Source organism: Quercus robur, chromosome 1, assembly GCF_932294415.1.
Source record: "Quercus robur chromosome 1, dhQueRobu3.1, whole genome shotgun sequence".
Lineage (NCBI taxonomy): Eukaryota > Viridiplantae > Streptophyta > Magnoliopsida > Fagales > Fagaceae > Quercus > Quercus robur.
Genome location: NC_065534.1, coordinates 17,519,799 through 17,541,451, shown reverse-complemented (window position 1 = coordinate 17,541,451; position 21,653 = coordinate 17,519,799). Strand labels below are relative to the sequence as shown.

The 21,653-nt window shown below is 31.1% G+C and overlaps 2 protein-coding genes across 2 annotated transcripts; both read left to right on the top strand.

The window, feature by feature from the left end:
- Positions 1 to 1,554: 1,554 nt before the first annotated feature.
- LOC126723770 (rhodanese-like/PpiC domain-containing protein 12, chloroplastic) lies at positions 1,555 to 8,738 on the top strand. Its single transcript, XM_050427566.1, has 8 exons — positions 1,555 to 1,872; positions 2,852 to 2,968; positions 3,285 to 3,376; positions 4,175 to 4,275; positions 4,377 to 4,487; positions 5,050 to 5,158; positions 8,185 to 8,235; positions 8,502 to 8,738. Exons 1-8 carry the CDS (start codon positions 1,644 to 1,646, stop codon positions 8,580 to 8,582), a joined length of 891 nt encoding a protein of 296 aa, XP_050283523.1. The 5' UTR covers positions 1,555 to 1,643; the 3' UTR covers positions 8,583 to 8,738.
- A 3,524-nt stretch (positions 8,739 to 12,262) lies between these two features.
- On the top strand, positions 12,263 to 16,349 carry LOC126723762 (calcium-dependent protein kinase 34-like). Its single transcript, XM_050427556.1, has 8 exons — positions 12,263 to 13,308; positions 14,064 to 14,207; positions 14,317 to 14,469; positions 14,582 to 14,697; positions 14,942 to 15,109; positions 15,283 to 15,410; positions 15,670 to 15,769; positions 15,872 to 16,349. Exons 1-8 carry the CDS (start codon positions 12,609 to 12,611, stop codon positions 15,965 to 15,967), a joined length of 1,605 nt encoding a protein of 534 aa, XP_050283513.1. The 5' UTR covers positions 12,263 to 12,608; the 3' UTR covers positions 15,968 to 16,349.
- The last annotated feature ends 5,304 nt before the right edge of the window (positions 16,350 to 21,653 follow it).

The following is a 21,653-nucleotide window of genomic DNA, read 5'->3' as shown; positions in this document are numbered from 1 at the left end:
ATGTTACGTAATGTCTTCAACTATCAATTATATTTATATAAATGTTTACTTTTCTTCACTTTTCACGAGACAACTTTCCCCATAGTATCAGTTATTTTATTTGTTCAAAACTTCAAATGACAATGCCGGTAAATTTTATTCAAAACCAGCTCATGGTCCTTAATGCATTTAATAAATACAATATTATATCATATGTACCTTTGTTTAATACACAAAATTTTGTCACTAGTGAAAATATTGTGTAAAAAATAGCAAAAAGAAAAAAAAAAGAAAAGAAAAAAAAAAGAGTGGTAGTTTGTTGACTTATTTGTATGACTGTTTTTTTTTTTTTAATATAAATTTTAGCTATTAATGTTATTTTTGTTACGATGCAATGAATTTATTTAATATTAGTTAGTAATCCATATTCCATGCAATATGATAAAGCTAATTTTCTCTCTCATATTATGTACATATAATTATGAAATTTGATAATTATAATAGTTATTAATGGATATTTATTTTGGTTGTGTTTGTTAATGGGGTGCGGCTTACTCCAGTATTTTTTTTTTTAACTGGAATTTTCTTTTATTTTAATGAGAGACTGCCACATCACCCACTAACTAAATAAAAGGTAAAGATTAAAACCCACTACTACTTGGTATTGTATATTTAAATCAAAAAACATGTCCAGTTTAAAAAGTAATGGAGGTAAGCCAAATCCTTGTTAATGAATGATTATATATGAAATTTGATAATTATGATAGTTATTAATAGGTCTAATTATGATAATTATTAATAAATATTTATTGTGATTATGTATGTATATAGAACTATTTATTATATAATTTAAAGAAAATATAATATGTCAAGGTTCTAATTATGATAATTAATAATAATTATTTGTTATGATTATATTTGTATATTGAACTATTTATTATATTATTTAAAGAAAATATGATCTAGCAAGGTTCTAATTGAGAGTTTAAATATATATGAAAGAATTTATACTCATTTAAAAAAAAAAAAATTAAAATATTGATGGGTAAAATTATGTTAACTCAAAAGGATATATAACAACTAAGACTTTTGTAACTCAACTAGTTGGCATTTCCTTATATTTCGAAGAGATTCACAGTTCACATTGACAAATTCTCCTTCTCCATTGTAATTATTAAATTATCCAAAAAAATAAAAATATTAAGAAATAAACTAAAAGTCATACATTTTCGGTTTTATAGAGGATAATAGAAGAGGAGGAGGTGAAGTTTAGATGAGACATCAACAAATGTTGCTACTAGTGTTACTGCTAGCCTATTACCTGAAACAGGTGACACTTTTAAAATTTTAAAATAATTTTAAGGGTTCGGAACCCGGATAATGTACACTTTTAAGAAATATATTAATCATTAATTTTAGAAAATCTTTTATAAAAAAATTAAAAAAACTTGTCAAACTTTTTAACAACTTTTTTTTTTTAATTTCTTAATTTTAAAAACAATTTTAACAATTTTTTTTTTAATATTATTTTTTTTTGGGTTTTTTGAAATATCACCATTTAACCCAACACCCCCACCCAGTTTCTTCACTGCTTGCTGAAGAACCAACTCCTACAAATTGCTCATACAACGCCTCTATTTATCTCGAAAAAATCAAAGGAAGCAATGTTAAGAGCTTGTCATCTCCCACCAATAGCAACTCCAGCTCTGTGTGCTCTTAGACTCTCTTTGATTCCTTCTCTCCATCTCTCTCCACCTTCAAACCTTCACAAGGCCTCAACATTAGCACCATTTCAAACTTCTGTCATTCAAACCTTCATACCCACTTCGCCTTATCTTTCTCCTTGGAGCTTGAAGCGGGTCTTTCCCATGCATCCATGCCCCAAGGGCGCAGGTCTGTCATTCTATCAAAACCCATAATTTACTTCATGGTTTTTCAGTCTTGGTTGCTTTCATTGTTCTTGTTATCTATCTTATGTTTGATGTTGTTGTTGCTTAAATTTCTCAGAATCTGATAAAGTTGTTTTTTTTTTTTTTTTAATTATTTTTTATTGGAAGAGGATTGTGCTTTCTATTATTAAATTTAGTATCTTTTTTTTATATAAAAAGTGCAAAGAGAAGAGTTGGGTCATTTTCCACGATTGATTGATATATTTTAGGGGTTATTTTACAATATGCTTAAAAAATCAATGGTGTTAGTTGTAGACATTGTAAAAGTGAGTTATCTTTGGTAATTCTATGTATTATTTCAATCCCATTTCATCATATAATCTCTCATTTGCTTCTTTCTTCTAATAAGTAAGGTGTAGGGATTGTTGGATTCTCCACCAAAGAAAGTTTTGCATTTAATAACTTTGTTTAATTTATCACTCTTTGATGAAAAAAATTAAAAACTTCCACAGTATGTAATTTTGTGAATTTTTTGAAGGACAAAGTTTGACTATAAACTTGGTTGTACTCACATGGCTACAACTACAACACCCACTTAAAAATTAATATGGCTACGTATTTTGAAAATCTAATTGTTGGATTACATGTTTTTTTATGTACTTAGCACACACGTCAAATTTCGTGCCAATTGGATGTTATTTGTTATTCGATCCATAAACTTATTTTTTATGCATAATTTTAGACTACGAAAACTTGAAATTTAAACATTTGATTGTTAACATAGCTGTTGATCTTTGAGCTTTTAGACATTTTGCAAGCATGAAGTATATAAAAAGAAAATGTAATCTAATGGGGGATTTGTCAAAATTCACATTCAACAACAAGATATTGAAGGAGTTGTAGTCATTGGCTACAACCAAGTTTGTAGCCAAACTTTTTTCTTTTTTTGAAACCAAGGAGTTATATATTCTATTCCCTTTCAGCTTCATTTAGTGCTGGGAGTAACTCTGAAGGCAGCAGGGAGATATTGGTGCAACACTTGCTTGTTAAAGAAGATGACCAAAAGCTTTTGTTGGATATTCAGCAGAGAGTTTCAGGAGGTTTGTTTCTGTGCAGTTGTTGTCCAATTAAATCAAAATTCAATCACTGTCTAATACATGAATGTTGGATATCACAATTGGCTCTGGAGATCTTAGCTCCTAATCAAAATTAAAGCAATTGATTATTTGATTACCAGACTGATATTTTTAAAGTTTAGAGTTGTTTAGGATATTGTATGTTGAGGATTTATAGTTGACCTCAAAGTTTGGGACTAAGGCTTAGAAGTTGTTGTTTTTGTACAGTTGTTTTGGATGTTGTTTTCTAGAATTATCTTTCTTATGCTACGCTGTTCCTATGGTCATTTTTTACATTCAGGTGAAGACCTTAGTGATCTTGCTGTGGAGCACTCAATTTGTCCATCTAAAGAAGAGGGAGGAATGCTTGGTTGGGTGAGAAAGGGGCAAATGGTATGCTGATGAAATATATAATTGTCTTGCAAATATTTCTAAATCATAAGGGATAAATCCTTGAGTAAATTGGGGAACTTTTCTTCTTGTACACTTGTGGTTATCTTAGGTACATTTGGATAATGCCATGGAGTTGCGTGATGTCACTGATGTGTAACTATTTTGGATTTGAGATTTTGCAATGTTTAAGTAGCTTAGGAGTTCACTTTTCTTTGAGAGTGCAAGATATATATATATATATATATTTGTCATTTTATTTATTTATTTTAAAAAGCCTTAGTGAAAATCAATGTCAAATTTTTGAATACAATTATAGCCACCTAAAGGCATATCCATGATAAATCATGTTTTCTAATAGTTATTTATGACTAGGTAGGATATCCTTTGTCTTGCATTTCATTTTCTCCCATATATTTGGAGTACAATATGTGCAGCACTGTACAAATAAAAGAAAATAACTGAAGAAAATTTTTGCAAAATTTATTATTAGAATGAACTTGGTTATTGTAACATCAGAATCTAGTCAATCTTCATTGCAAGTGGAATCAATTTTGTTTGCTGCTTAGATCAGAAGAGCACTGCCTTGATATTTTATAATTGTACTTTAGTAGTTGATGGCATGCATGCAAAATGACCATGATGATGATATATTGATATGTTACTATGTGACACCGAAAAGGATGATGCATAATGTAAAATTTCAATGTGTGGATTGGAATATAGAATTCATTTTGCATTAGATATTTTGTTGCCTTCACCAAAGTGATCTGCCAGATCTTTGATGATGGAATGTACTAGGTGCCGGAGTTTGAGGAGGCTGCATTTAATGCACCTTTAAACAAAGTTGTAAGGTGTAAAACAAAATTTGGATGGCACTTGTTGCAAGTTCTCTCTGAGAGGTATGTTCCAAAAACCCATCTCTATTTGCATATGGTTGCAAGTGTTGGTTCTCATTTGGCATGCCCTTATTTTCTTATGTATTTGCACCTTGTCCTGCTAGGGAAGGATCCTTACTCCAAGATATTCAAACCGAGGAGTTTCATGCAAAAATGCAAGATCCCAATTTCTTGGAAGAGGCACAATTGATTGATGTTCGAGAACCTGATGAAGTGTACGCTTACTAGCTAGAGAATCATTATTTATTTATTTTATTTCTTTTGAAGTTCTATAACTGACTAACTGCACTTCCAATCAGCATGCTGACACTGTAGTTTGGATTATTTACAAATAGTCACAGTATGGTGTAGTTTTCCGACTTTTGGAAGTTAGTAAGTGACAAGAAAAGTTGGTATTCATTAAAATACTTTGTGTTCATCATTGTGAACATGAAGTAATCTTCTCTGTTAATAAAAATTATTACATATCAAAAAAGGAAAAGAAAAGTTGGTATTCAATAGCTGATTCTTTAATGTATTTCAATTCTATGCAAACCTGGTGGCACTACCTTTTTTTAGCATAATTCATGAGTATTTATCACTTATCTAAAATAAGTCGAGAATGTTTATAGTCAAATCGACTCAGCAACACTATTCTTGTAGGGTTGAAATAATTTTCTTTCACAATAATAGAATAATCAAGGAGCTCTTGGCTTTGGTAGTGCATATTATGTCTCTATAAATATTTTGCTAGCCATGTGTTTGTGTTTTCACTCCTCTGACTCCTCTCTTTGACAGGGCCCGAGCTTCTTTGCCAGGTTTTCAGGTTTTTCCTCTCCAACAATTTGGAATCTGGGGACCTGAGATAACTACCAAGTTGGATCCTCAAAAGGATACTTATGTTATGGTATGTAGACATTTTCAGATGCAAAAAGTTATGGTATGTTGACACTGTAGTTTGGATTATTTACAGATAGTCATTGTAGTTCAGATGTGAGAAGTTATGTAGGACATAATAACATACAAAAAAGCTATACAGAATTTTCATAATTGAATGCAAAAGATTTCCTCCAATTTCTTCAATAAAAAGTGGAGGATGATGTCTACTCTTGTATGTAGAGTAGCGCTTTTTCTCTTGTCCTTGCAAGAAAGTGATGCTCTAGAGTAGCACTTTTTCTCTTGTCCTTGCTAGAAAGTGATGCTCTATGTTGTAGCACTTGATGCCTCACTACTGGTCCTGCAGGTGAGGTAGCCACTCCTCCTTTTATCCTGATTCCCTATGGTCTCATCAGTAAAGTGGTTTGGCATTTTGCTATGCTTTAGACCTTGTCAAAATATAAAATATGGTAAAAAAGATAATATGAGAAAGGAAGAATGAGAGGGTTTATTTCCTCTGCTCCAGTATTTCCCTCCTTCATGCCACTCAAAGAAAAGAATGAAAAAAAGAAAAGGAAAAATCAAGAAATGAATGGAAATAGGAAGAGCTGATTACTCCTGTTCTCAAGAACTTGCACCATTGCTTAGAAATACAAAATTTATGCAGTCTGATGCTTTAGCTAGGTTGTTTGCGTCTCTATTATTATTATATGGGTTTTTGATTCACATCTTGATTTTTCAGTCGTTGTATGTTGATCCAGTTGGAACCTCTCTATATTTATGTTTTAATTATTATGGAGGCAAAAGAGAGCATAAAGCCAGCATGTATATTTGGTCAGGGCAAGGGTAGGTACAGAAAAATATTAGGGGTACGCTTGGTAAACTGTAACAGTAATTACATAGAAATAAGAATAGATATTACAAGGAATGCAAAATGTTGTAATGTAATGCTTATTATTCTTCATTTGTTTGGTAATAACACAATAATAGTTACTGAAGACAATGGACTGAAAGCATTTTAAATCAAATTTCAGATATATTTTAGGAAATATCTTACTCATATAATTATATTTCCTAAAAAATATATATATTTTAATTTGAAAGAGTTATTAGTTTTTTTTTTATGATTTTTTATTTTCATAATTGTTATGTGCATATGGAAAGTTTGTTTATTTAGAAATATATTAATTGTAAAAATTTATATACCTACTAAGGAATAGCTATTACATCAATTTTAGAAATGAATAATTATTTCTTTTTTTTTTTTTTTTTTTGAGAGAGAGAGAGAGAGAGAGTTTCAACTTATGGCGTCCGCTCCTGATAATAGCTCTTTATTATCAGACTAAGACACCAATCAGTTTTTGATGTAGGCGATGATTGAACTCCAAATCTCTTATACAACCATCAGAAACTTTACTAGTTGAGCTAACTGGAACCCACCTCATTTTAAAGAATAGCTATTCATAAGAAATGATTATTCCTTGTAATAAAAATATAACCAAATTACTGAATAACCAAACTATAGAAATAACTATTATATTACATTGTCTATTACAGTCTACCAAACATACTCTAGAAGTTTAGGGAGATCAATTGATGTTAAATGCTCCTAAACAGCATAAAAAAGGCCTGTAAGAAATTTTAAAATAGATATGAAACAAACCCTTTGACCATTAAATTACCAATGCTATATCAGAGGGCCTTCAACGAACATGACTGAAACAGGCTTAGTGCATGGTGTGCAAACGTGGCTAGGTGCTGGTCTATGTTTTGTAGTGGTGTATATAGCATGGTAGTGGAGAGTACCAATGTGGAGATCTAAATGCTTCACTTCTAGGTTTCAGATTGCACTACTTGAATGTTAACACCTTTTACAATCATTGTTGGACAAGGCTAAAAATTACAGCTAATACAGAAAGGGAAGGGAATAAAGAGTTCATTCAAACTCATTATGAATCTAAAATTCATATCAACACACAATTTTAAATATGTTTTCTTACAAAGTTTATGATAATCAATGAACAATGTTGATTACTTCTACCTGTAAGGTAATGCTTGATATCTATAAGTTTGTAGCTCATTTTCAAGTTATTGTCTTTTTGATATGTTAATATACTAGTTGGTGGTGTTACATAACAAAATTTATCCCTCAATTTTTAGTGAAAGAGATAGATCATTAGTCAAAAGGCCCAGAAAACTAAAATCTTCCCCTTGAGTTTCTAGAAGAAATTTATCAATAAGTTAGAATGACTCAAAAAATAAAATGTTGAGAAGTGCTAGCCAAAAGAGTCCAGTATGGTCAAGATGGCCTAAGAGTGGCTTCGATTTTAAACGAGACAGTTTGTAGGGATCCTGTTTGCTTACTATTACTGGACATACTGGCTGTTTCTGCCAATACAAGATGGTATTTGCAACTATGCCTTCCAGTTCAAACCTGGGAAACGACCATCAGAGAGGGATAGTGAGAAACAACCTTTTGGTTGTTGATAATTCTGGTCTGAACCTGGGAAAACCTCCAGATCCCACGTTCAGACTGGAAGGTCCATATGGAATGCAAGGTTTTATCCCTCTATATATATAATACTGACAAATAGGAGTGTTAGTCAGATTGGGAATTTTCCTTGTTTTCAGCTTGTCATGTATTGTAGTTAGTAGAAGTTTATAATGAACATTTCTAGAAAAAGATTTCATGCATTGAGGGTAACAAAATATCCCTTTTCACGTTTACCTGTATTGTGGGAAGAGGCTCATCCTTTTGCACACTCAGTTCCAACTTCCAAGCCTGGAGGATTGAGTATTATTCCCTTTGGTTAACAGACAGCAAAGACTTCCATTTTCTTCATTTTACCTTTTTTAAAAAAAAAAAAAAATTAAAATTGCTTCATATTAGTTTCTCAACTTTCATCTTTTAAGGAATAACCCAGTGTGATCCATTCCAAGGATGAGTTTAAGTTTACATGTTCCTTTTGTTGTCCATGTTCATTGAATGTGAATCCTTGCTTGCTTCATAACAGCATCCGTTTATAGAGTACTAACAAATCAGGTCTTGGATTGCAGTGTCACCATGGCATGCGATCATTACAAGTTGCCAAGTGGTTGCAGACACAGGTACAACCTTTTCTTTTGTAGTCATATACCGTGAATGAAATTTTTTATTTCAGTTCTTTGGGCAGCTCATGAAAATGGAATCGTGGTTTCAATTTCATTGCTTTATAGCACCTAATTTCTACTTGCATATTCAGGACACATTAGGACATTACTTTAAGGTCATTAGCTAATTTTTTTATTATATGATTATGATATACTGCCTATAAAGTAGAATAAACTATTTAAATGTACTATGCCCCTTCATTTATTTAGTTCCAATTTTTCAGGGTTTTAAAAGAATATTTAATGTATCCGGGGGAATCCATGCATATGCTGTCAAGGCTGATCAGTCCATTCCTACTTATTGAGAATATACATTCGCCTTCCATCAAAGGAGTGGCCTTTTTCACCTTCATTGGTTCTCTCTCTCTCTCTCCCCCTCCCCCCATTCTAAATACATGTTCTGAAATTTTGTCAACATCCCTTATAAAGTAATAATTTATGCAGTCACTCATTTCTTTTAATTTTTATGCAGTTATGATTTCTTTGTTCTCTTTGGTTTTTCTTGGATCTGATGGATCTAACCTGCACTCTGACCACCAATTATCTTGTCTGGGATTTAATTTCTTAGTATTGGATTTGTTTGACGAGTTTCTTGCTTGGTATTAAAGAAGTAGGCGAGTGGATAGAATTTGTAAGTGTTAATCCCAAACAGTCCTTAAAACGAGTACTTAGCCTCAATTATAATGCCTATTTAGGAAGCCAAAAATGAGGGAGGACAGGATCATGGAACATCAAGTTTATTTATTTTTGGTAATTTTAATATTGGGAAATGTAGTGGGTGGATTGGTTGTTTGATATTTGCTGAAAATTGACAATAATAAGTAACAGGAAAAAAACTAATCTGAACGTACTACAAGTTTGGCGTTCACTCTTACCATGAGGCATTTAGATACCTCAATGATGTAACTTTCCCTCTTGGAAAAGTTTTTGAGTCACCAAGGCTCCAAAAGTTGCATTCCTTATGTGAACATGTGAGGGAAGATTTTAATATGGGATAATCTCAATATAGAAATTACCATGATATATTGGGGCTGCACGTGTAATAGAAGTGATGAGATTGTGGACCGTTTATCTTTTGCACTATGACATTGCATGTGAAATGTGTTCCTTTGTTTTTTGGTTTTACCTGAATTTGGGATTCATTTGGGTTATGCAAAGAGTGTAGCTGATCTATCATGGAGAAATTGGTTTGGTAAACATTTGTCTTCTGTTTGGAATTTAAGATAGGAATCATTGAACTTTTGACGATGTAGAGATCTTGGCTTGAAGCCTTTATGTCATAAAATCATTTTTTCAATGGTCCTGTTGTCCTAGCGAGGGAAATTATGTTGTAGAATTCATTGATTCTTTTTCATTTTGTTTGTAAAGGAAAATGCTAAAATTACTTTTTTTACATGAACGTTTACAAATTATTGATGTGGTACGTGATTATTGGTAACTTAAAAAGTGATGACAGTCTCATGACCTCGGATGTAAAATAGTTTGTGGTGGTAGCATTACTTGTTTGTAAATCTCTTTCTTTCTAATTTTTAGGAATACTTAATTTTAGGAATACTTCATGTATACTTGAGGGTATATGGAATTTTATTTATTTATTTATTTTTTATATCAATAAACCTTATTAATAATCCCAAAAAAAAAAAAAAAAATTACAATTCATCCCATGAGGTTTGGCTCAATCACAGTTTACTAATTTAGTTAACAAACTTTCAAATACTATACTTGAATTTCTTAAAATAGAAAGATTTCTTAAAATGGAATTGTTAGGATTTCGTTCAAATTTACATATTTGAGATTTTGTAGATAAATATATCCCTTAATTTCTTCTTCCTCTTATCTTTCTTTTTTGAACTTGTCCACCTTCCTCTAACTAATATTATCTAACTTATATTAGAATATATCGGAATTTTTATTCCATAGAAAAGCAATGTATATGGTTGGTTAGGTTCATTTATCTAACCCATTATAGTAAAATAAAATATTACATTTTTCAAAAAGTGTTGTATCCGCTTTCTATTTTCTTTATTCTATATTCAAATTCTAATTTGAATATAGAAAAAAGTACTTATTTTCACATGTGGTAGTGTTTGGTAAGTTGTTTTGAATACATCATTTGGGTATAAAATACATTATAGTTGGGTTTGGTCATTGTTTTCTATTAAAAAAAAAAAGTAACTTTTTTCACTCATATACATCACATCACTAAATAAAAGTAACTTTGTGTATTTAAAATATTTACGAATATACTACTATATTCGTATTTATAGAAAACGAAAACGGTGAAAAATTATATTCATTTTTTGTATTCAAATCCAACTTTTAGGATACTGAAAATGGAAACTAAATACAAATGTTAAAACTAAGCCAGTTTTTTAGTGGTGGGACCCACTAAAAACTAAAAATGAAAAAAAAAAAGCTTTTTTAACTAACCAAACATGCCCTAATTGATATGATTTCTGAAACGGATGATGCATTACTCATTAAAATTGCTTGCATATCCTATGCATGTAGGATTTATCTTTTGAATGAAATCTTAATACTTTTATTTTTGCCCAAACTTTAGATGTTAAATGTAACATTTGGAAATTTGTGGTTAAATTTTCATAGGGCCGAACTAAAAGGGGTAACAAAAAATACTATTACCCCTAAGTTAGTTTAAGCTTCTTCTCCAATAAAATTTCGTTTAAGCTACTCACCCAAAGTCTCGTTGCTTACAGGATTAGTTAAGAGCTTTCTAACTCAACTAACATCTCTTGTCTCGTGATATTTCTAATTGTAGGGTTAAAATCTTCATTTTCCATTTTTGTAGCTATCATATATAGTAACTATTAAATTATTATAATAAAAAAGTTCGGGATTAAGTTTAAGTCCATAAATGGTAAGCTAAGGAGGTGAGTAGATGGGATAATACATGACTTGTGAATTGAGGAAGAGGATCCATTTCGATTTTAGTTTTTGCTAATGAGAAATCATAAAAGTTTTAAATTATATCCTTTACCACCATTTCTAATATTTCAAAAATTCATGACTTAACATAATTAAAAGTCACTAAAGTTTATTTGCCAAAAAGAAAGAATGTCATCATATTTTTCCTTATCTCATAAGAAAAAGATTAAAACATGGTGCCGTAAAGTTTAAGAGGTAATATGAAAGTGAGATGCACAAACCTCAAAAATTATGCCCCCCAAACACACACACACACATATCAAGATTTGTTTTAATAGGGTTTGATTTTTGAAAAAGTCTATTAGTTCCCATACACGTGAGAATAAAACTTTAGATTAGTTCCAACATATCTCTTTTCATTTTTTTTTTTGCTTACCTCTAGTACTTTTTTAACTGAAATCTCATTTTATTTTAATGAGAAACTGCCACATCACCCACTAACTAAATAAAATGTGAAAATTAAAATTTATTACCAATTGTCATTGTATATTTAAAACAACAGAAAATGTCCAGATAAAAAAGGAAACCAAACTCCCTATTATCACTAAAGGTCTATTTGCATAGTCTATTACCAAAATCGATGTTTTTTAAATAAGCGGTGTGAAAACGTGAAAATCTATAAATCAGGCGTATTTGAAAAGGCACAAATAAGTTAATTTTTCTAAATTGCAAAAAATATACTGTTTTAAAAACGCAAATTTAACTAAAAACGCGTGTTAAGGCTTTTATGACAACCTATTCAAATGGGTTCTTCTAAGTAATCCATGATATTCTTTGTCTTTATCTTTTCTTTTTTGGTAGATTTTTTTCCATTCACTTTGATTTTGGTAAATAATTTCTAAAATATAATTTTTTTGGGTACATATTTAAGTTGGTTGAGACTTGGGACTTGCACATTATTTTATTTTATAGTTTATACATAAAATTCACAGGTGTGGATGACTTGTAATTCTATTCCCTCGACATCAAAAGATTATTCCAAGAATACATCTTTGTATCTGCAAACCACTTAACCCTTACACCTTGTTATAGCCAATCACCAACAGACAAACAAACCGTTTTCCCCTCCTACAAATCCTCTGAATCCTTGTGCCAAAAGAAAAACCAAAAACAAAAGAGAAACCCTAGCTGGTCTCCCACATCTAAGACAAGCCAAAGACTATTTCAAAACAAACCTACCCCTACAATTCCTCACAATCAATCCCTCTGTAATTCCTCTCAACAATCCCAGCTGTACCCCATATAATATTCCACCCATTTTTTTCTCTTTCATTTTTTCTTTTCCTCTCTTTCTAAACAAACATTCTTCATCTCCCTAAAACCCAATACTGCCTGCCCTGGCCACTCCACACCAACCTTCTTTTTTTCTCTCTTTTTTGAATGCAATGGGCAACTGTTGCTCTCAAGGCAAGAACAATGATGCCCCACCCAAGATCGAAAAGAGAGAATCCATCCCAAGTAACAATCAGAACAATGTAGGCATCAATGGCACAAACTCCACAACAAGCCATGCAAAGCCTGTTTCTTCTATTGCCCCGGGAACTCCTCCGGTGCCTCCTAAGGCAGCTGCCCCGATAGGCCCCGTGTTAGGCCGGCCTATGGAAGATGTCCGGTCCTTGTACACCATTGGAAAAGAACTCGGCCGAGGTCAATTTGGTGTCACACATTTGTGTACTAACAAGGCGACAGGCGAGCAACTAGCTTGTAAGACCATAGCCAAGAGGAAACTTGTGAATAAGGAAGATATTGAGGATGTTAGAAGAGAGGTTCAAATCATGCACCACTTGACGGGCCAGCCTAATATTGTGGAACTCAAAGGTGCTTATGAAGATAAGCATAATGTTCATTTGGTCATGGAGTTGTGTGCTGGAGGAGAACTTTTTGATCGTATTATTGCTAAGGGTCATTACACTGAACGTGCTGCAGCATCGTTGCTTAGAACAATTGTTCAAATCGTGCACACTTGTCATTGTATGGGAGTCATCCATAGGGATCTCAAACCTGAGAATTTCCTCTTGCTGAATAAGGATGAGAATTCACCACTCAAGGCTACGGATTTCGGTCTATCTGTTTTCTACAAACAAGGTTACATAAAATTTAATCATCTCTCACATATCCTGAATTTTTTGTTCTCATATTTTAAATTATATTTTTGGTTTTTTAATGAATGAAAATCACAATCCCCTTTTTCTGATGGTAGGAGAAATATCTTAGAGGCAACTAGTGAATGATAAATGAAAGAATTTTTTATTTATTTATGCTAATTGGTAATTGATGCTGAATTTAGTGATATGAAATCACCATTTATTTATTTATTTATATAATTGTTGGGGAGGAGGATTTGAATCCAAGAGGCCTTTAGGTTTTTTAGGAAAAAAAAAAGTCTCTAGTTAAGTTACAAAACTTTTAGCATATAGAATCATGACTATGTAAGTATTTTTAATGTGTATATACATTAGTATGAAATGTTTAAATTGACCAAATGCTTGGTTGATAGTAATCTAAATCGGAGGTCTTTTTTTTTTTTTTTTGGTATCTCAAAATATTATAGTCCGTAATGGTCCAGTGGGTGTATTAGAATAATTGTTAGATTATATTCACATTTTCTTAACAAGTTATTATAGTAAGGTGGTGCTGAGTTTGAATCATGCATGTCTCACTATACCTCCTATTTAACAAGTTAAAAAATCCCAAATGATCAATAGGATTGAAATAATATGAATTCTTATGTGAATACAATAAAAGAAATAGTAACCAGGGCAAATATTTGAAAAAGGATGACACTGCAGATGGTGCAACTTGCAACATTTAATAACAATGCTTTATCCAATTTTTTACAGGAGAAGTATTCAAAGACATTGTTGGTAGCGCATATTACATTGCACCTGAGGTCTTAAAGAGGAGATATGGACCAGAAGTGGATATATGGAGTGTTGGTGTCATGTTGTATATCCTTCTATGTGGTGTCCCTCCTTTTTGGGCTGGTAAGTCATTTTCTTCTTTATATGTTTTTCTTTCTTTGGCCACCATTACCCTAGACATGGAATTGTATTTAGATTGAAACTAATTAAGAGAAAATTGGTTTGATCACAGAAGCGGAACAGGGTATTTTCAATGCTATCTTGCGTGGCCACATTGATTTTACAAGCGACCCATGGCCCTCCATTTCACCTGCAGCTAAAGACCTTGTCAGGAAAATGCTGAATTCAGACCCCAAGCAAAGGTTGACAGCCTTCCAAGTTCTCAGTAAGTACACTTGAAATTCTAAAAAGTGATCATTAATGCACAAAATGTCATATATGTATCGCTAAGTTCTTACAAATGTAAATGATAAATTAGCATGTTTGGTGTTTTCTAGATCATCCATGGATCAAAGAGGATGGAGAAGCACCTGATACTCCTCTTGACAATGCAGTGCTGAATAGACTCAAGCAGTTCAGAGCTATGAATAAGTTCAAGAAAGTTGCTCTTCGGGTATTCTAGCTTTATTTATCTATTTGAAATAAGCTAGCATGTTAAAATAAGCTAGCATGTTAAAGCTTGGGATTTTGATTAATTCCATTACAGCAACAACCAAACCTTAATCCCAAAATCATAGTACCACTCATCATGTATGCGCGTGGACATGCTTCGACAGTTGGACCTAAACTAAGGTCACTTGCTATTTGAATTTATTTGCTGTTCATCATCATATTGCTTATTTTGTCAAATTTTGTAGGTCATTGCTGGTTGTTTATCAGAGGAAGAAATCATAGGATTGAAAGAAATGTTCAGGGGTATAGATACTGACAACAGTGGAACCATAACACTTGAAGAGCTAAAGCATGGACTTGCTAAGCAAGGGACAAAATTATCTGAATATGAGGTCAAACAATTAATGGAAGCTGTAAGTTCTCTTTTCTTTTTTTTTTATTCACCTTTTGCAACTTTCTACTTTATTTTAAACTCTCATTAATTAGCATTGCTGCAAAGGTAATTATGTATAATTTTTATAAAAATATTTCTTGTGGAATTAAAGGCACTTTAATTTTTTTTTATTTTTTATTTATTGAAAATCAGGCTGATGCTGATGGTGATGGGACTATAGATTATGATGAGTTCATCACAGCAACGATGCACATGAACAGGATGGATAGAGAAGAACATCTTTATACTGCCTTCCAATACTTTGACAAGGATAACAGCGGGTAGATATATCATTCATTAATTTAACAACCTATGTAAAATTCAAATTGTAATTTTTATGAGTGATATGCTATAACTATTATAGATTTTATTATATAAAATTTTCAAATGATGAATATTTTTTAAATACAGAATAAAGAAAATTATTTATTATGTTATTGAGACGATATTAATAACATTTTAATTGAAACTTTAGCGTTTTCTAATTTTTAAAACCATATATATGGAGGTCATTCATGTTATAACTGTGAAATATAACAGTTACATCACAATTGATGAGCTAGAGCAAGCTCTCCACGAATATGGCATGCATGATGGAAGAGACATAAAGGAAATCATTTCCGAAGTTGATGCCGATAATGTAAGTAGCAAAGGGAAAACCTTCTATTGCTAAAGTATTAAATTTCTTCTCTTGATTAATGTTCAAAATTTTTTATATATTTATTTATTCCAATGCTTGCAGGATGGCCATATCAACTACGATGAATTTGTGGCAATGATGAGAAAAGGAAACCCAGAAGCAAACCCGAAGAAGAGACGTGATAATCTAAATCTTTGAATTTGCAATGGTCCATGGTGAGGAAAAGAGAAAGATTGCCAATTGTGTCACCCAAGTTATTTTTTATTTTTATTTTTTGTTGGTATTTTTGGAGAAGCAAAGTGGGTGAAATTTCAATTTTGGTGGAAGGTCATGTACATTATCTTTGGATAGGTGAAGGAAATGTGAGGGGTTGAGGAGTGGCTCAAGGACAAATGTATTGGTGGCATTTTGAGGGTTATGAAGTTTGAAAAGGATTTAGGTTGGTCAATTCTCTCCCTATTGTGAAATTGTGACCTTCCAGAACAGTCAGGCTTGCTAATTCTATGGGCCTTTTCTAACGTATCTTTCTTATACGCCATTAGTGTAGGCATAATTACTGTTATTGTTGATGACTTGCTAATGAGAGATTTGATATTCTTTGTATGATATTTTTTTAAAGTTCAATGTTTGTGAGCTTCCAAGTATTTTATATGTCTAACGGATGTATATATGTTTCCTCAAATAAATACACGAGCCTATAGGAAGCCTTGTTTATCATGATTTGATATACAGTACATCAAACTCCACAATTGTTTTTGCTTGAAATTAAGTACCAATGCAGAAGTTTAAAAAATTCTAGTGTCTGTCATAAATTAACCTAGTATCACTAAGCATCACTTTATAAACAAATGAAACGATAACGGTGTTATTTTTTATATTAAAAAAGATCTGTAAGTTTTAATAGGCCAATACAAAATTACAAATACAATTCTAATAAAATTTATATTAGTTAAATTCTTTTAATAGATGTTTTAGCATTTTCCTATTGGACAAAACTTAGGTACAATACTTTAGGTGTTGTTTCTTAGGTTCCTCTCTTAAGATTCAGCCATATGTCTATTTAATTAAAAATACACTTCCATCTTATGAGAAAAAAATCCACATGACAAAATCTTAAAAGGGGAACTTAAGGAATAACATCTAAGTACTATATCTAAATCTTACTCTTTCCTATTACTGTTTTACACGACATATTGAACATGTTCATTGGTAATTCTTTCTGTGTGGTACCCCTTTTTTTGCTTGCATATAAGAGTCATGATAGTTGTCCCTTTATCCTTTCTTTGTCATCAAGCAATTTAACAATTTGGATTCTAATTTTTGATAGTTTACTAATATAATCTCTTGTGAAAGTATTAAGAGTCACATAATAAGAAAATTTTATGGTATTCCCGGAATACAGAGAAATGGTACTTCATTATCTCACATTTATAGTATACTCTACCATGAATTTAATGAGTAAACCCTATCACAAATGTGAGAGGATGAAACATCATTCTCTGTGCTCTAAGAATACTTAAGAATTACTCTATTGGGATAAACTTGAGTAATAGCTACCCCTAGAGCACGAAGAATGATGTTTCCTCTTCTTACATTTATGGCTGGGTCTATTTATTAAATTCATAGTGGGGATCACCATGAATGTGAGAGGAGACAACATTATTTCTTTGTACTCCGGGAGTACCTAAGAATTTTCCATCTCAATGATTCGAAAGGAGGGACAAAAAGATATTGATTTTTTTTAAATGACAGAAGGACATTTCTATGATTTTTTTTTTTAAAAAAAAGATGCAATTTTTGCATTTAAAAAAAAAAATCCTATTTATGGCGCATCCTTACTCTTAGTAGTTAGCCAGTTAGCACCATTGTGTTTTTCCTTTTCTAAATGACAACGAGAATATGATGAATGATCAATGTAAGAGAAAAAAGAATGTATGATTAGAAAAAGAAAAAACTTTATAGCATAGTTATAGAACCTTTCCCTTTATGAATCAAGCACTTAATAAAACACCGCAGTTTCATGATAATAAGGTCAATGAGTAAATCCCTATGGTATTAACTATTAAGACATTCCCTAATTAGTGAATTCAAAAAAAGGAAAAGAAAAAAAAAATACATTCTGTGAGTTGTGGGATTTATTATTTACAAATATTTCCATATAAAAGTCATGACACCTGTCCCATTAGACTTTCTTTGTCATCAAGCAATTTTAACTCTAATTTTCTGTAGTTTACTAATACGTCCGTAACTAACGAATGTATTACAGTGTCACAGAATTTAATCATATAAATGCTTCCAAAAATAAAATGATTTTCCCACTGTTCTGCCTTTGTGTGTATATATATGCCTTTCATGCTTTTTCAATCACAATTGCCAGCACCATCACTTTACACTAATATTCTCACAAATTTTCATATACATTCAGCCAGCAGTGACAAATTATACTATTTCTTCCAAGCCCAACTTCAACTCGTCAGCAAAATCAAACATGATCGCAATACGCGATGATAAATTCAAAGATTATTGCAACGACAGAGGCGAGCCATGGGAATAATGGCTTTTGGAACTCTCCATGACAAGCACAATCCTAAAAATGAATATGTCAAAACAACTCTTATCCCTCCTTCGGCTCCAACTTCCCCACAACATCAAGTATGATCATTATACCTGATGATGATGACGTTGAGCAAGAGAGAATACCGCTACAAAAGCAAAAGCAAGCACTGGAAATATTGGGTTGTAGAAATTTATATGCCAATTATAACACAAATATTGTGGCAGGTACTACTTCTCACATGCCTTTCAATAGATCAACCCTGGGGGTTCATCCCAAGTCTAAGATTCATAAACCCATCAAGCATATATAATTCCTGGTACGGCCATGGTGCACATCAAATTCCATCTATGATGAATCTAAAGCCTAGTCCGGTTTTCATGACCATGCAACCTACTTATGTTATGGTGAACTCACAACCTGCCACAGAGAGAAATGCAGTAAATGGAAATCTTCAGTGTAGCAATGGAAATATGAGTTTCAATGATTTTCATGCCAATACTGCTAACAATGGAGAGGTTGGTCACAAATGTCATGAAGGAGAACTGCAAGAACTGGATTTGTCCCTCAAGCTGTGATTAATGAATTCTACTAATGCTATAATCATCTATCTCAATCTTATTAATTTTATGTGTAGCATTTTGTTTTATTGTTTTACTTATAGATATGAAGCTTTGGCATTAAAAAAACAAAAAAGAAAGAAGGAGACATGAAGCTTTTAGGTTAATTTGTTGGACACAGAATAAACTTAAGGATTCATCACATTTTATATTGTAATTTTAAAGTTTCTATTTTGATAAATTTTTGTGGCTTCTAATGCAAATTATTTATACAATTTTCAACCTTTGGCTCGAATATTATGTGAAATTTACTTAAAATTTCTTTTAAATAAAAATGTTTCTCTTAGAAAATTATCTTCTCCTTTTCAAAACAAATTGAATGAGTCCATTTGAAGGTTAATATTAACATTTTAAGAATCTACATGTAGTGATATGACAAATAAATTAATTAAAATTTTTTTATTTAGTAAAATAAATTTTTAAATAAATGAATGTTTAAAATCCATATTATGCACTATCTAGTATCTAACCATGAAAAAAAAGTAGTAGAATTAGAAAAAGGTTTGACTTATTTTCAGTTTTTTTTAAGTGGAATCTCCTTTCGTTTTAATGAGAAATTGCCACATCATCCATTAACTAAATAAAAGGTGGAGATTAAAATTCACTACTACTTGTTATTGTGTATTTAAAATAAAATAACACTTCCAATTAAAAAAGTACTTGAGATAAGTCAAACCTTTAGAAAAATATTGAACCAAATGATTTTTTTTTGAACCATTTAATTTTTAAATAAAAATAATTAAATTTGCACTTTTATGTCTGAACCTTTAAATCTTTTTGCTTTTAGAATATAAATAATTTTGAAGTGGTTAAAAGATCAACTCTTTTTTGATAATTTAATAACTGGGGAAATATCAGAAGATGTCAATCTATTGAGTTACAAGACTCTTGGCAACTAAAGATCAATTCAAGTGTTCTATTTGAAATCATTTTTATATATAATAAATCATTAAACTCTTTATTTGAATAAAAAATAAAAAATAAAAACAAATATTTTATTAATTTGAAATTTTAATATACTTATCTATATTTATGTTTAAGTTGAACACTTTTTTTTTTGTTACAGTTTATCATCAACTTCATTTATTCCATAAAAAAAAAAAAAAAAAAATCTTCAGCTGCCTGTATTTTTACTTTGCTTATATATATCTAAAATATATTAATCCTTAATCTAATAGTGGAACCAATAACATCATCATAGCACTTCATATTATTCTCATAATTATAGGAAAAAATTACCATTTCATCATGAAATTGATTTCCTCCCCATTTTGTATTGAAATGGAAAAAAACTACTCTTTTCATCACGTAATAGATTCTCTCAATTTACATTGAAATAAAAACCATCTTCATTCATTTGAGTATTTATAGTTCACAATTATTGATTTCCTCATGAAATTACCACCATTATTGATAATTATAGGAAAAAATTACCATTTCATCATGAAATTGATTTCCTCCCCATTTTGTATTGAAATGGAAAAAACTACTCTTTTCATCACGTAATAGATTCTCTCAATTTACATTGAAATAAAGACCATCTTCATTCATTTGAGTATATATAGTTCACAATTATTGCAACTTGATTCGGACGATCAATATACAGCTAGCTAAATTATAATATTACAGCTACGAGCACCTTATTTACGAAATTTTATATTCGCAAAATTGATGAGTCCGTGTAAATAAAATAAAATAAATACACAACTAAATATTTATCCCAAGAAAAGAAGAAGAAGAATAGATGACGCCATGACGGCTAAAGAAAAAACAAATAAATAAAATTGATTCCCAAAAATTGACCAATTATATATTGGTAAGTCTTTTTTTTTTTTTTTTTGAGAGAGAGTTCCAACCTATAGCGTCCGCTCTTAATAATAGATATTTATCATCAGACTAAGACACTAATCAGTTTTATGTATAGGCAGGGGTTGAATCCCAGATCTCTTATATATTCAACCATCAGAGACTTTACCAGTTGAGTTAACAAGAACCCACTTATATATTGGTAAGTTGTTGTGATAATGGAAGTAAATACAATCAATTTTCTCTAAGCTTGTTAGGAAAAAAGATTCACACAACTTATCTCGTGGCAATTTGAAAGAAAATCTACTTGTATTATTTAATGAAACATTTAATTTAGTACAAGTGTATGATTTTGTAAATCTCCGCATAATGAATTGTAAGAAATTCCTCCCAATGTGAAGGAAAATTAGTCCAAAAAAAAAAAGAATAGTAAAACTTTTTTTTTTGGGGTAATTAATAGTGACCGAGGCAAGAACTAAAGGACACACAAAAACTGAATTAAGACATTTATTTTAGTAAGGCAGAAATTTTGATAGGACAAGGTCACGCTTTTTTTAATGTATGATGGTGAAGTTTTGCTAAAATTTTAGACCATTTAGTTGGTTAGGCATAATGCCTAAAAAAAAAAAAAAAAACCCTCATATCTAGAAAATTGAGGGAATGCTTTTTGTCTAATTTTGCCATGTAAGTAAAAATTATAATGGTAAAGTTATGGAAGGATGATACATTTACAGTTTCAAGTCAAGAGTTTTATAATGTTTTCAATGGTTTAAATTCTCTCTCCCATATTGTAACTATTGAATTATCAAGAAAAAAAAAAAAAAGAACTGAATTTCAAAAATTAAAATAAAATCCAACCCAAATTTTAGGGACTTAATTTTTTCGGTTTTCAAAAACACTTTTT